This window comes from Taurulus bubalis (genome assembly GCF_910589615.1).
Source record: "Taurulus bubalis genome assembly, chromosome: 7".
Classification (NCBI taxonomy): domain Eukaryota; kingdom Metazoa; phylum Chordata; class Actinopteri; order Perciformes; family Cottidae; genus Taurulus; species Taurulus bubalis.
Genome location: NC_136595.1, coordinates 9,711,989 through 9,727,544, shown reverse-complemented (window position 1 = coordinate 9,727,544; position 15,556 = coordinate 9,711,989). Strand labels below are relative to the sequence as shown.

The 15,556-nt window shown below is 44.7% G+C and overlaps 1 protein-coding gene across 1 annotated transcript; it reads left to right on the top strand.

Annotated features, from left to right (window-relative positions):
• Positions 1 to 512: 512 nt before the first annotated feature.
• Positions 513 to 9,074, top strand: sec16b (SEC16 homolog B, endoplasmic reticulum export factor; the record flags this gene model as incomplete). Its single annotated transcript, XM_079221540.1, has 22 exons — positions 513 to 769; positions 1,141 to 1,238; positions 1,326 to 1,428; positions 2,182 to 2,396; positions 2,483 to 2,634; positions 2,727 to 2,788; positions 2,888 to 3,026; positions 3,135 to 3,365; positions 3,916 to 4,013; positions 5,496 to 5,577; positions 5,699 to 5,816; positions 5,905 to 6,016; positions 6,199 to 6,304; positions 6,414 to 6,551; positions 6,680 to 6,793; positions 7,598 to 7,682; positions 7,840 to 7,999; positions 8,128 to 8,273; positions 8,368 to 8,393; positions 8,603 to 8,710; positions 8,790 to 8,882; positions 8,964 to 9,074. The coding sequence occupies 22 exons, from the start codon at positions 513 to 515 to the stop codon at positions 9,072 to 9,074; spliced, it is 2,754 nt and encodes a 917-aa protein (XP_079077666.1).
• Between the last annotated feature and the right edge of the window lie 6,482 nt (positions 9,075 to 15,556).

Here is a 15,556-nt window from a genome sequence, read left to right as displayed (position 1 = left end):
AAGGACTGACAGAACTTTCTTTTGCTGGAAATAGCCTGGAGATGGACGTGATTTCCTCTTTTCCTGCCCTGCGGGACTGCAGCTGTCAAACTTCTCAGGGCGTGCTGCACTGTTTACTCTGCTCACTGACCAGACTCTGCTGGGACACACCATGCAAATATAACGGAGGTGAAGGATTATTCATACCCTGAATGGTATGATTTTTATGTTACAGTATCCATTGGTAAGTTTTTCTTTCCCCCTCTCATTGGATCGTCATTTTAGCACTGCTTCCTGTGCAGCAACAACACAGTGTTATATGGGTGAACTTTATCCTCTTGTTATCACGCAGACTCGTTTATCAGCTCCTGTTGTATGAGTTTCCCGTGAAATGATGTGGCAGTGGTGGGTGTACTTTGACTGCATCTGGCATGTGCGAGCAGCAAGAGCCTAAACACAACATTTCACTGTGGGGATTTTACTTTACTTACTCCAGGTTTTGAGGGAGGCTGATCTTGTGTCAGGAGGTCATCATGGAACACAGGGGTCACCCCCGGCCCGACCCCGTCCACCACAGAACTAAAGACAGAGACAGGTATTCTCAGCAGGGCAGGGACCAGAACTACCAACCGCCGAACCCCAGAGAGAGGGACAGGCACTGGGCTCAGACGGATGCCCGCTACAGGGATCACTACACCAGTCCTCCGGCCAGACCGGAGCAGTATCCTCACAACGCTCAGCAGTATCCTCATGGCTACGGCCATCCGGAAATCCAAAGACCCCAGTCCAGGTGTGTACAGTAATGGGACTGTGCATACAGCTCTCCAAAATTGGTTAAATTAAATGGGCATCATGTCATCTTATACTGATTGTTATTACACGGATCGGGCCGCCGTGACTGCAACTACATCAAAGGAAAATGTAGTTTGCAAGAGCACGGTGGTGCAAAAGCCCAGGCTCAAGTGCGTCACCCATTGGGTTGAGTGCATGTTTTTACTTCCTGCTGTTTAGTGCATGCTGGGATACTTACCTGTCACCATGAGAAAGGTAAAAGAAAGTCAGAGGGAAGCTCTGCAGATCAGTGTTTGCAGAGTGGTATGCTCTCTTTAGAGGGACAATTAATGAATGCACTGATGAAACCAGAGGCCCTTTTATTTCCAGACATGGATATGAGTATCCACCCCACAGCCACTGGGACTACAGAGACCACTATGGTTACTATGACCAAGACTACTACAGGGGACAGCGTGGACCAAAAGGTACACTGATACAAGAGAGCTCTCATTAGCAGCGCTACACTTTATGTCTTGGTTAAAACAAATGAGCTGCTGCTTGTTCCCATGAAGATGCCGGCCCGTGGGCGGCCCAGGACTCCTCGAGAACGGCCCCTTATCAAGACGGATCCTACAGGCAGGAGCACTCAGGGAGCTCCTACACTGATGAGCACAGGTGAGCCGAAAGGTTACATTTCTATTGGCAGCAGAAACTTGATGAATACAATTCTTTGGAAACATTGTTTGTGATGTGCAACCATTGCTGTGGTGTTTTTGCACCACAATTTAGTTTATTTTTAACCATACAGTGTCATTTGTTCATTGCTTTTTCCATAATGTAATGTATACACTTAACACTTAACATATCATATTATATAAAAATATACGATTTATATACATTTATTGCATTTTTGCACTCTTATATTGTTTGTTGTTGTTGTTATTTTTATTTTATTTTTATTATATTTGCATTTACACCTTAATATGCACATACATACTTGCACTCTTGCACCTCTACTGTTTAAGGTTAATTTAAGTTAATTTAATCCCTAAATTAATACTCTGTTATTCTTTCTTTTATACAGCTATTTTATTGTTGTTGTTAATTTTATCTTTATTCTATCAGTATTATTATTGCATATATCTTTCATCCCTGTTTTTTTTGTATCTTATCTTATTTTCTGTGTAAATGGCTGCTATGCGACACTAAATTTCCCCTTGGGGATTAATAAAGTATATATTCATTCATTCATTCATTTCATTATACAAATAATAATACCTTTATTTGACTAATACTCTTCTTAACAATGTTTAAAGTTGGTCAGACATAAACGTCCGTATACAGCAGTGACTGAGGTCTTCCTCTTTAAATGTCAACACCGCTCGTTGCTGCTTCAACTAACTATAAAATGTATTATTATTATTTCAGGTATGACCAAGGCCAAGTTAACTCCCAGCAGTACCTCAACCATTACGAGGAGAATCCCTCCAGAGACAACGAAGAGGTGTCCTCTTATTACCTGGGCACATTGGAAAGCTCCAAACACTCAGGGCTGTCCTCCAGCAGCTGTGAGCTGAGTCAGTACATCAACGGAGCGGAACACAGCGAGCCCGTCCACCAATCGGTCCACACGTCTGACGCAGGTGAGCGTGCCGTTCGTTCTCCCTCACCCCACGCAGGGTTTACCGTGACGCGCCTTACGTCCTTCTGTGCTCCACATCTCCTTTAGAGCACTCGCGGATGCATCTGATGTCAGCACCTCTGAAGTACTCCATCCCTCATGTGGTCGTGAGCTTCGGGCCAGCGGGCCAGCTGATACGGGTCACTCCAGGCTTGTCCACGCGGGAGAAATTCGGCCAGCTGGAAGTCCACAGTCTGGAAGTAGGAGCGACACTAGTCTGTGTGAATAAACATTATTACATTGTCTTCGTCCTCACCACTCGGACTGTATTCTTGTCTTCATGCCTGCACAGGTCATTCTGGGTGAGACTAAGGAACAGCAGGAGATGAGAAACTTCCCAGGGCCCTTAACCAGGTATTGCCAGTAGAATATATTTAGCAGAATGGTCTTGTGGTCGTGTTTAAAGCTCAATGTTTGACTGTTGTATGTACTCTGCTTTTCATGTTTTTGAAGGGAAGATCTGCACAAAGTGGATGCTTTAGAGTTTGCCCACCAGAGGGCGGGCGCCTGCATAAGCGGTGATGAGCTGCATGATAAGAGATCTGCTGCCCTCCTGTGGAGTCTACTGATCCTGCTCTGCAGACAGAATGGAGTATGTGAATCATGTCTCTTCGTGGCATGTGGACTCAGCATCCAACAACAAATGTCAGTGATCTTGTGTTTTAATTTTACAATGTTCTCTCCATTTCCATTGTTTCAGCAAATAGTTGGCTCAGATATCGCAGAGCTGCTGATGCAGGACTCACATTCCGAAGGAAGCTGGGAGTCAGAGGCTCCCACACTCATTGACTTTAGTGACGGTGCAACTGCTGAAGCATCACCTCCCACGGGAGATGACCTGCTCACGGGAGACTGGAGCAGCTTCAGCTCTGAGACCTCTGAGAAGGTCCTGCAGAGCTATACTCAACTGCTGCTGGCTGGGAGAAAGAAGGTTTTCCACCTTTTTTAACTCTCTATCTATTCATCATGTGTTTATTATTTATTTAATTTCTTCACTGAAGTAAAAGTACCAATACCACAATTAAATAAATATTCCATTTCAACAAAAGTCCTGCATTTAAAATCCTTCTTGGGAAAAAGCAAAGAATCGAAGCGTTGCTAAATGTACCGTGAGCATCAAAAGTAAAAGTACTAAATCTGCAGAACAATTTAATTTAGATTGCAGCTGTGTAAACTTTTCCACTGGTGGAACTGCTAATAATATAGCAGTTGCACCAAAGTAGACATCTGAAACAAGAAGCCTCACGAGACACGGCTTTTGTTTGAAGGGCCACAAGCCTATAAGGCTGAGATCCATTTGTTTCATCTTGAACCATGCATTGCATTTTAAGATTAATCGTATGTTTTTAATGTCAAACCGTAATCAGAAAAGTACATATACACAAAAGCTTTGCTTTTCATCTTCATACTCGTGGCCTTGGATGTCATACTGTGTTGGGATCTGAGCGTTTGCCCCCTTACACTTTACATGTGGTTTGCAGGAGGCCTTGGAGTCAGCAATGAACAGCGGCCTGTGGGGGCATGCACTGTTTTTGGCCAGCAAAATGGACAACAGGTCGTACACCACTGTGCTGAACAGGTGAGAAAAGTAAAGTCTTCTGTGACAGCTGCAAGAAATCTGTATACGACTCTACACACAAGCGTTGATTGGTGAAAAAAATTGTCCCTCTGACAAGAAACTTGAAATGTGGACTTGTATCAGGAGTACATCATCAGTTTACAGTTTTTTCACCAAGTCTACAGGAACGCAGCTGGGCCGTAAGGCATTTTGACATATTTGTGTCACAGGGTATTGTAACTTCTTTGTCGTCCCATGATGCACACTTACCCAAAGAGCATTGTCCCCATACACAATGGAAAGGAGCGGTTACATAAACAGTCGATACATTTCCCCAAATCACTCTTTTTTTAAATCTGAATTTCATCCCTTTGTCCAATAACATTAAAAAAGTAGTAGAAAAACATGGAAGACATAGAGGAGCCCTATGACGATATGCAAGCAGAGGCTTTTTTCAGCGTATGAATCCTAATGACTTTGGTGACCCCTTGACCTTTCCTGTATCCTGTAATCCTGTCCAAAACTTACACTCCCATCGTCCGCCGTTGCACTTTGTGTTTAGCGCGCATTATGCCGGCTAAATATCAGCATGTTAGCATCGTCATTGTGAGCATGTTAGCATGCTGACATTAGTAATTACCCCGAAGCTTCACTGTATGCTCAGTGCAGCTTTGACAGAGCTGCTAGCATGGCTGTTAATTTGTGGAAACTAAAATTATCATTCAATTCATTTATACAAACATGTATTTTACGTTTTTACGAGTTAAGTCGATTTCGTAATGAAAAAATTAGAAAAATCAACGGATGGCACTCCTTCAGCGATTGCCTGCAGTCAGAACTAAGAGAAGAAGACACATTTAATACTTGTGACTCGTGTCGCACATGGCAAGGAAGACAGGACATCTCATCAGCTCTGTCCAACAAGTCACGTGGCTTCCCACACCCCTGCGTCTAAAAATAATTCCCTTCATTTAGAACCTGTGGAAGGTAATTACAGTTGTGAAAACAAGAGAAGATGAGACCTCTGGGACACTTTAATTTGGCTTCCTGTTCGTAAACGTTAGATTTTTCTGTACGAGGAAAGGGGTGTGATGCTTTTATTAATGCTATTTCTAACATGCGTGTGTCAATTGGGCAAAAGGTAACTCTATTAATAAATCAGTAGTGATTGCTTATTTCTGTTTGGTTATTTCTGTTTGCTCAGTGTGCTGAATAACAGTACATCATTGCACTATATAGCACTAAACTTAAGTTTATGTAAACTATTTCTCATGTAACCCAATACAGTTTTAAAGACTATTTTGGCTTCCGCAGAATCTCTCCCAGCAGCACATGCCACTAAAGGAATGCCTGGGGGAGGGTGGATGAGGGTAGATTTTTTTCATTTGTGATTGACATCAGCATGGTGTGTCACTTCTGTGCAGAGCAGAAGCAGCAGCGACGCTCTCTCTCTAACTGATAAGTTGTAAAGGTGTGCATTGAGACAAACAGCTCTTTTGGCAGGTTTACAGGCCAGCTAATGGCCACTGATCCACTCCAGACCCTCTTCCACCTGCTGACTGGGAGAATCCCTGCTGTATCAATGGTAAAACATTCAGACCATAACCTCAGCGCACATATCCACAATTGCAGTCATGGCATTGTTAAGACATCGGTCTGAAATGTATTAGCTAATAAGAGCCATGTGCTGCATGCTCTATGCCCAGTGCTGTGGCAATGAAAAATGGGGCGACTGGAGGCCCCATCTGGCTGTTATGCTCTCCAACGAGACCGGAGATCCTGCCGTCCAACTGAAGGCCATCGTCACCATGGGGGACACCCTCGGTACGGGCTCACCGACAGACAGGTTGTGTAATGTTGTCTCTGCACCGATATACGACCTGATTGTTTTGCGTCGCTCTTCCCCGCGCAGCCTCCAAAGGCCTGATACATGCCGCCCATGTGTGCTACCTGACGGCCAGCGTTCCCTTCGCGAGATTCAATCAGAAAGCAGAGAGACTGGTGCTTCTGGGCAGCAGCCACAGGTAAGCTGCCCTCGCCTCTTGATGCCATGTATCTGCCATTGTCATAAGAAGGAATGACCAGTAGTCAAGGCTGGTAACTGTCTTGCTCCTTCTTTTAATTATCTTCTGTTTGTTTTAGCCACTGCATTTGCTGACATGCTCTAGCTTATGTTTGGTTTGCTGTGTCCTCTCCTCTCCTTCAGGCAATCCTTTAAATACTTTGCCACGAACCTCGCCATTCAGTGCACTGAATTGTATGAATACTGCCAGACCCTTGGGGGAAAAGCCCTGTCACTACCACCCTTTCAGGTAGCTACCATTTACACCAAACCATTGCTTTTTTTAATAAATACTATTATTCTCACTTGCGGTCCTATGTATTCAAATCTGATGTCGAACATTGCTGCGTTTTGGTCAGGTGTATAAGTTCCTGTATGCCAGCCGACTGCTGGACTGCGGCCTTGCATCCCAGGCCTTTCATTACTGCGAGGTGGTGGGACGGACGATCCTCAGACAGAGGGAGCTTTACTTTGTGCTGACTGGAGAGGTTATTAAGGTATTCACACATCCTCCTACACACACATTATGTCTTATGCATTTGAGTACTGTGATCGAAGTGAATCAATGTGTACCAATTCAAGTCTACATAGATGTACTTGCATGTATGTGTCCTTTCTCCTGCAGCTGTCAGACAGGCTGAGACACTCCGAGGGTGAGTTCAGTGAAGCAGGTGCTAACAGAGCCGGACAGGAACCCGACTGGCTGAGACAGCTGCGTGCTAGGTACCACGGTTTACAGGTGAGCTTCTTCATGGCTTTAATTTCAGAAAAATGTCTAATCTTAAGGGGAAAATATGAAAATGAGACGTCTTTTGTTTTGGCTAATCAGAAATTGAGTTTTAATAGGATTCTTAACCGGTTGGATAAAGCCAAGCTGCTTTATTCCCCAGAAAGTGTTATAATTGATATGTAGAAATCAATTACTTTCTAACCTCACCACTTTCGATTTGAGCATGTGAATGCTATGTTACTATATAAGAGAATGTTAGCATGTGTGGACCAATAATTCAGGAGACCGGGGCCCTCAAAGTTGACCCATGTTGGACACCCACCCCACCTTAAGACACAAATATGAAACATAAACACACCAGTACGGTTAAAAAAAAAGCAATAAAACAACTTTATCGTAATTCCAAAAGCCCACTTTTGGTCCAAAATAATAAAATATCATGGCAGCTACATGGCATTCGAGATGTCTATCTGTTGGACTATTGAACAGTCCATTTGGTCCAGTCTGAAATATCAGCTTTGGTGATCCCTTAACTTTTCATCTAGCGCCAGCATCAGGTCAAAGTGGTTTATGACCAAATATCTGCAAAACTAATCAGCCTCAGCTGTACTGTTAAGTAATACTTAGCTAATGTTAGCAAACATGCTAATTGGAGTCAGTGAGCGTGGCCGACATTGTACCCGCTGAACATCAGCATGGAAGCATCGTCATTGCTAGCGTTGGCATTTTGCTCAAAGTATTGTTGCGGCTAACTCTTGTTTGTCTGATTTACAGTAAGACTATATAAGTGTCTACATTTCTTATTTTTCTCAGACGGGGAATTACGACTGTCCTGAAACATTCCAGTCACCTCCTGAGGGAAGCGCTTTGGCCCATGAGGATGACAAAGTGTCCTTAGGTCATTTTAAGGCCTCTCGCTACTTCAAATGATGCAGCTGTGTGGCCTGTTTCCAACTAGACAGCAGTGTCTGTTGCGCCTGCTTTCTTGTATATCTGCAAAAAAAGAAATACTCAAAAGAATACTTCAAAAATGTTGAATTTTGATTATTTTACAGAATCGCACTTGGATGACCTAAACCGTGCCATCCAGAGTCCAGAGCCAGAACTCCTTTATTACACAGGCACTGGGGAGCAAACGAACCTTGAGCATCAAGTTGAAGGACTGACTGAGGAATTGAACGTTCTGTCGTGGGACGATAAGAGAGCTCAACACGGGTACGAAATGGGCAGCAACATGCCTAATCCACGTCTGTCAGCGACGTAGAGGAAAGCCGTTATTGCTCATGTGATATCCATTGCTAATAGACCATTATGTCACCGTTCTCTTCCTCCTGCTTGTCTAGGCCACACGCCAATTCTCCGATGCCAGTACCGCTGGTTTATGCTCCCCCAGCGCCCACAGGGACAGCGAGCCAAGCCTTCTGTTATCATAACACAGATAGTGCTGAAGTCAGAGCTGCCTCACCACATTGTCCATCAGCAGCAGAGGGTGAGAATCTAATGCGAGATAATCCCTTTCTCCATTCATGTATGTACTATGGGGAGTCGGCTTGTGTGTGATGTTTTGGGGATTTCTTCTGCAGGGGCTGGGTCGTCCTCAGCAGGCCTGGTGAGTAATCTTTGGAGTGTTCCTACAGATAATAAACACAAAGATGGCACCCTCCTGGTTCGATGTTACATATGTGATTGTTTCCTGGATTGGACTGATTGGCTTGATCCTGGACTGTTTTCAAGATTTGAAACCCTTTTAAACGCGCTGAGTATTGTTGAATGTTTCCAAAAACGTTACCTGGGTGTGTATCTGTATTTACTCTGAAGATGGGGGTTCAGATGCTTGAGGTCAATGCCAGTCAGCAGGGCCAATACCAGCAGAGCATCCGGCAAGGTTTAGAAGGCTGTGAGCAGATCAGCGAGCCTCCTAAACAAGTGGGTCACCAGTTCAAACCACAGGTGTCAGCATGGCTTTTGTCGGACGGGGGTCTCATTCTCTCTGTGCTTAATGCAGAGCACGAAGGCCGGCTGGTTTGGCGGTTGGTTCAAGTCGAAGCCCAAAGATGTTCACAAGGAGAGTTCAGAGCAGAGAAGCCCGGCTCAGATGGTAAGACTCGAATAAATCAACATTATGCTGCTCGGCTTCAATTTGGCGGTCTATAATGTATATCTTTGTCTGTTTTCTCAGGAGCTACCGCCGACCAGTGGCTTCTGTCCTCCTCCCCCGCCTGCCATGTTTCCATCTCAGCCTTCCTCTGCTGGCCTCAACCCCTTTTCAAGGAAAGCAGGTGAAATATGAACTTATTTTAACAATAGTTCTGTTCATTGCCAGTGTTGAATTCTTCTCTTTTTTTCCCCTGTCCTGTGACTAAGTTAAAAATATCTCTCCGACTTTCACATTCTTCAAATGTTAATGCAGGATTTCTGAGGTCACTGACTCGAGGAGCTGTGTTCCTGCTGTGCCGTGGCCATTAACACAGTTACTCACTCACCAGCGTGTCCAATTTCATATTTGGGCAAAAACGCAGTCATGATATGCATGACATTTTACCTACATTAAGCTATGCAAATGTATCTATAAATAGCCGTGTTTCCTTCCTCCTAGGCCAGCAGCTGGGGTAGAAGCCCTCTCCAGACCGCCAGCCTGTATCACAGGTAAATGCAGTTACTGCAAGAGAAATATATCTGCACCGAATTAAAGGACTCGCGTAGTTACTTTGGAACCTTTTGTGTTTGTAGGATGTGGGGGCTATCAGACCACCTGTCAATCACAGTGCCTTTATCTCGAATGAGAGCCTCACCTGCACTTGGATGAACACCAATAATATCTATGACATCCCCCCCTCCACACACACACACACACGCACACATTTATTTTTCAAGGATGTCCTTTCAATCCCCCACAGCCGTGCTCACCATCATGTTGCATATTCAATACAGAAATACTCTGGGTGGACTGGCACACTAACTCATATTGCAGTGAGCTCTCTAGATGCTGACAGCAGGGAAATGACCAGCGGATGCAGGACATATTTGGGGGAAGGGAAATTGACCCAAATAACCATTTGTGTACAAGAGTTTTGACCAGGACGGCCGATGCCAGGTGCTACAGGGGAATTAACTCAATTTAAATTCTATTTAGAAGTGTAAATCCATCCATAAATCCCCTTTTCATGATCCACACCACTTAAACACAATTGGTGAACAATTCAAAAGAAAGAATACTCAAACACAAATGAGGTGCAAACTAAAATGTAATCCGATGCTGTGGTGGTTTATTAGCCTCACAGAAGCCATTCAAGCGGTGAACCTGACTTTGCAAAGCTGGTAAGTTATGGCAACAGTGTGAACATCATCTGATTATGTTAAGCTTCTGTAAAGGGAATTGTACTCTATGTAAGACATTTGAGTTGTGATGCTGCCTAGATGGATGACACCACATGGTGTGAGGGGCGGATTGGAGAAGACTTGTTCCAGACAAACACCCCCGACACAGCCAGCCAGTATTCACTTATTGGATTAAACTGTTTATGCGCTGATAATTGCAAAGCCTTCATTTGAGAACAAGATGTATTAATAGCCCTATCATATAAATGTCTGTGTCATGACAGAGCTAATGTAGGCTCCTTTTAAATGTATATAACACACAGTAATATATGCTATTATTATCGTCACATGCTTTGTGCTCTATGTATTACAGTATTTGTCAATGCTTTTTTTGTAATTTTTTTTACTACTGTCCCAGCAAATGCAATGGATTAATTACCAGTTCAGCAGAGCACTTTTGCCTGCCATATTGAATAAAAACATCTTGCCAAGAAAATATCTGGGATTCCGATGTAGAGCAAAGTGACAACACAGCAGGTGCAGCCTCCTTTTACGATTAGTCGGCAGTAGCCAAGTGTGGCTGGGACACCGCCTGCCAAATAATGTGTCGGGGCATAAACACATTTAGGATGGATAGCTTTTTTGAAGGACTGTTTCAAGTGGCATACAAAAAAATCCCTCCGACTACAGAGGATTCTGACTCGGGTTACAGGCATATTCCACAATTGGCATTTGTTGTTGAGTCATTCCCCCAATGAATGTTTTAACTGTCTCGTTGCATGAATGTGATGCGTTGTCGTTTTAAATGACACCTCAGAGAGCAAACAGTATTACTGGTTCGAAGAAATTAAAGCTGAAGACTTTATTTTTTAAATGACCCTTTGGTTAACAAAACATTTATTACGGTTAATCTTCAGACATAATTAAATACCAGGTGTGCAATGTTGTTTCCCTTTTTATCCGTGAGAGGTAGAGCTGCTATTCTCCTGTTTGAAAGACTCTTGTACAAACCAAACATGTTGTGCATGGCAACATGACCAAAAATATACCAAAATGTATACTTGACACATTTACAAGGTTCTCCCGATTGGAACTAGATGTTCTACCAAAACAAAATAATGAATACAAAGCACCGTGACCATCATTTAAGAAAGCAACAACAGGCTGATTGGCTAATGTCCATGACCCATCAAAACTCATTAACGTGTCACAGCAATGCGCCTCGAGGGGTATGACTGGCTCATGGCCGCGTTCGGGCACGTCTGTCGCAGCTACTGCTGCTTGTGTGGCCAAGAAACTCGCTACAACAAAAAAACAGCACCTGGGAATAAGTCAATATTGACGAAGCTGTCATTTCCATGTGCACGGCGGGGTCTGATGGGTTGAGAACATTAAGCTGATGCTGAAGTTTGGCATATAAATCTCTGCCTGGCCGTGAAAATCGGCTTGAGGAAGTGATGGCTTTGTCCCACCACGGGGACCGAGGGTGCACGATGATCCTACATATGTACCATAACAGAAATAAACTGGCACACCATGACTTTGAATGGATCCAATGTGGATGAGTACAGTACCTGTCTTTAAACTGATTCAGACATTCGCGTCCCTGTGTGGTTCAACACGTGCTGTGCCAGCTTTGCAGCACACTGGAAGGACTTGTCGCACTGCACACACACAAAGATCCTCCCAGCGCACGTTTGCTCCTGGTGAAGCTTCAGCGTGTCGAGGTGGCTGAAGTTCTTGCGGCAGCCCGGGCAGCTGTGGGGTTTCTCTTTGCTGTGGACGTACTGGTGACGCACGAGGCGGGAGGCCATGGCGAACGCCACGCCGCACTCGCCGCACTTGTGGGGCCGCTCTCCGCTGTGGATGGCCTCGTGCTCGGTCAGGTTGGACGACTTGGTGAAACACTTGGAGCACACCGAGCAGACGTGCGGGCGAACGCCGGCGTGGGTCTTCTGGTGCTCGGCCATGCGGCTGGCCAGGGCGAAGGCTTTGCCGCAGTCGGGGCAGGAGAAGGGCCTCTCTCCCAGGTGCTTCCGCTCGTGGCGCTTCAGGGAGAGGGGCTTGTTGAAGGTCTTGCCGCAGTGCGCGCACGGGAAGGGCTTGTCGTTGGTGTGCATGTTCCGCTCGTGCTTCCGCAGGTCGGAGGAGCGAATGAAATCCTTCCCGCAGGTGTCGCACACGTAGGGCTTTTCGCCGGTGTGTGTGCGGATATGCTTGCGGTAATCCGATGACCAGATGTAGGTCTTGACGCAGAAGGGGCAGTGGTATGGCCTCTCGCCCGTGTGGAGACGCTTGTGCTGCTGCAGCGTGCCCTGGTGGGAGTACGCCTTGCCGCAAGTGTCGCACACGTGCGGCTTGAGGCCCGTGTGCGTTTGCAGGTGACTCTGCAGGTTGCATAGCTTCTTGAAGGCCCAGCTGCAGTGGGTGCACTTGAAGGGACGGTGCTCTTTGTCGACTCCTATGCGTTTCTTCATCGCGACCAAAAGTCTGGGGATCTTGTCATCTTTGCACTTTTTAAGTAGTTTCTTCACAGAGGAACTGTGCACGTCCTTCTTTTTGGGCTTATTTCCGACTCCACCCGGAGAATATTCCTCGACATTTAGCTCTTTGAGCTTGGATGACCTCTGTTTGTCCGAAGCATTAGTTTGAATCGTATGGCTCCTGAGGCAGATGCTTTCCTTTTTTAGCGCAGCGTCCAGGAGCACTTCATTAGATGCACATACTTCAGTGTTCTCAGTACGCTTGGTGCACTGCAACAGTACTCCACTGGTGTCATCCAGCTCGTCTCTGAATCCTGTTAATTCTCCCGGTGAAAGTTCAGCAAACTTCTCCACGAGAGACCAGTTCGGTGTCTGAGGATTCAGATAAAGGATCCCGGCGTCACAGCTCTCTGAAAGTGAGTGCACGCCACAAGTGCTGCCAAACGCAGCGTCGGGCTTCGTACGCTGAGGGTCCGTTAGGAGCTGTCCACCTGAGAGAGACGGGGCGACAGAATGCCTTTCTTGGTGTTTTCTGTTCATTCTTTTTTCAACAACTGGCCTGTCAGACGTCCGTGGGGAGATTTCATCAGCCATTGGTCACTTAAAATCATCTGCATGAAATCATCTGCATGAAATCGTCTGCATGAAATCACCTGCTTTAAATCACCTGCTTGCGTTGGGGAGTTGTGGACAATGAGCCTCCTTAAAAAGACCTGCAAAATAAAATGCACAGAACATGTTGTTACCATCCTCGTCTAATACCTATAGTGGGTCTCCATCATAACTTCCTTTCCTCAAATAAACGATCATATCAAAGCTCTCACGCGGATATAATTTCTTCATAGTGCAACTATCACCACACAGGCCTGCATGCTATACTTACTTTGCGGCTGCATCCACCATGACCTTGGGTATATCCTTCACATAGACTTGCATCGTGCAGTCACGTGGCACATTGATTCCCAGACGTCCAACATATGTTCCTCAATAGATTTTCCTTATAATACCATTAAAAAAGACAAGAAGAAAAGAAGAAAAAAAGAAAAGAAGTCTGCCTCATGAATGTTAACTTCCCACACTGACACCATTTCCCCGCGGTCGCTCCTCTGCGGTCTCCTTCCAGCAGGTCCTGGAGATGCCGCACAGATACCCTACAGCCCCGGGTCATAAAGGAGATGTGCGCTCGGTGGTGTTAACGGGCGGAGTTTTGGCAGCAGCCGTCCGCGGGACTTGGTCAGCATCTATCCTGCTAGTCAGCAGCAGCAATGACATCTCCTCAGCACTGGCTCAGCTTACCTCTCACTGACTTAGCTCACCGCCTGTTTCCATGCAGCCTGTTGAGAAGAAGGTCTCACGGAGACCGAGAACTTCAAGCCCCCGCGTCCAAACACACGAACTGTAACCTTTTGTCAGCTCAAAGCCTGCTGCTTGTATGAAGACGTTTTTGCTAACTTTTAAGTTACTCAAATGTTGCTGTTTAGTTTATTGTATTACTGACTTCAACGTGTAAACCATGGATTATAAAAGCCGACGTTTAAAAAAATATAAACTCAAATACGTCAACTTGTGTCCTTCCGCCGTACCGGTGTGGCAGCGCATTGATATTTTAATGAACTTATTAAGTTACAAGGTCTCGCGTGCGTTAATGAATTTAGCCAATTAAAGCAATTGGCAGAAATGGCATCTTGTAACCTGCATTACATTGCATCACTTTGCAACTAACGTGTTTCACGGCGTCATTCACATGGACACGGCCCACTTTCGGTGGAGGGATTTTACATTCAGTATCTCAACGTGACGCCGGTTCAGACCGCAGCCACAGTCTGAGGTTTCTCTCCTATTTTAAGCACATGTGCAGTTACTCACAGTGGCCTCAACGTGTCGCTGTTCACTTGCTGTTATGAACACACGAGCCACGGACTGTGGAAAATCACCGGCTCCATTCAAAAGAATAACAAATGCGTGGAAATCTTATTTTAGGTTAGCCTTTATCTCAAGTGTATTGTTTACGCAGAACAGAATGTTCTCACTTTAATGATTGAAAAGGAGTTTGAAATTTTCTTCTTTTTTTTTTAAAGATGTGTACTAGGAACTTTTCCTTTTCATGGGAACAGAGAGTCTGACTGCTCAGGTAAAAAGAAAAAGAAAAGGTGGAATGGCTTTAATTTGGTGTTATATATTTACCTCTCAAAATGATAAATAAGTTGCAATTGCAGTTTTTTTTGTCAGTGACCTCTTATCTCTTCCTTTTGATAATAAGTAATTGATAATAAGTAATTGATAATAAGTAATTGAGCAGTTCTCGTGAGACTCGTGTCGTGATTACTTGGACATTGCTGGCACTGAGCGTATTTTCCCAGGAGAGCAGACTGATATTTGACACTTACCAAATAACCTTCACAAAGCTGTGATGCACCTTCTTCGTCGACACACATCAAGTTTTAATCTCCGCGGACTTCCTTCTGCACAGTTTCCCACACAACGAGCACACACACTAAATTAAATTCACTGAGCTTTCAGAAATGTCGAACAATACCATCTGTGTTAGTTTATGGCTGTATTCAGGAATATGCCCTGCAAATATACAATTATTATTAACAACAATAATGAAGACCAAAAACACAGTTGTGGGTTTGTTTACATGAAAATGAGCTGTAGAATACAGTAAAAACCTAAATAATTGTTGGCCAACACTATGACTGGCAATGTCTTTCTTTTGTACTTTAAGCTGATGTAAGTGTACTATTGTGTGTGCACTATGAAGTGTGTGCACTATGAAGTGTGCAAGGAGTGCCCTCTCCGTTTGAAGTCATAGCTCATCCAAAGTAACAATGTAAGTTGTTTCTAAAGGAGTAGATACAATTCCAGTTTGTAGTCTACCTCTGTGTGCAAAAAAAAACAAGTTACAAATAAGTGAAATAAAGTCAGGGAGTTGAAATGTTCATGACTCCTGCGCCTTTGTGTTCGTTCC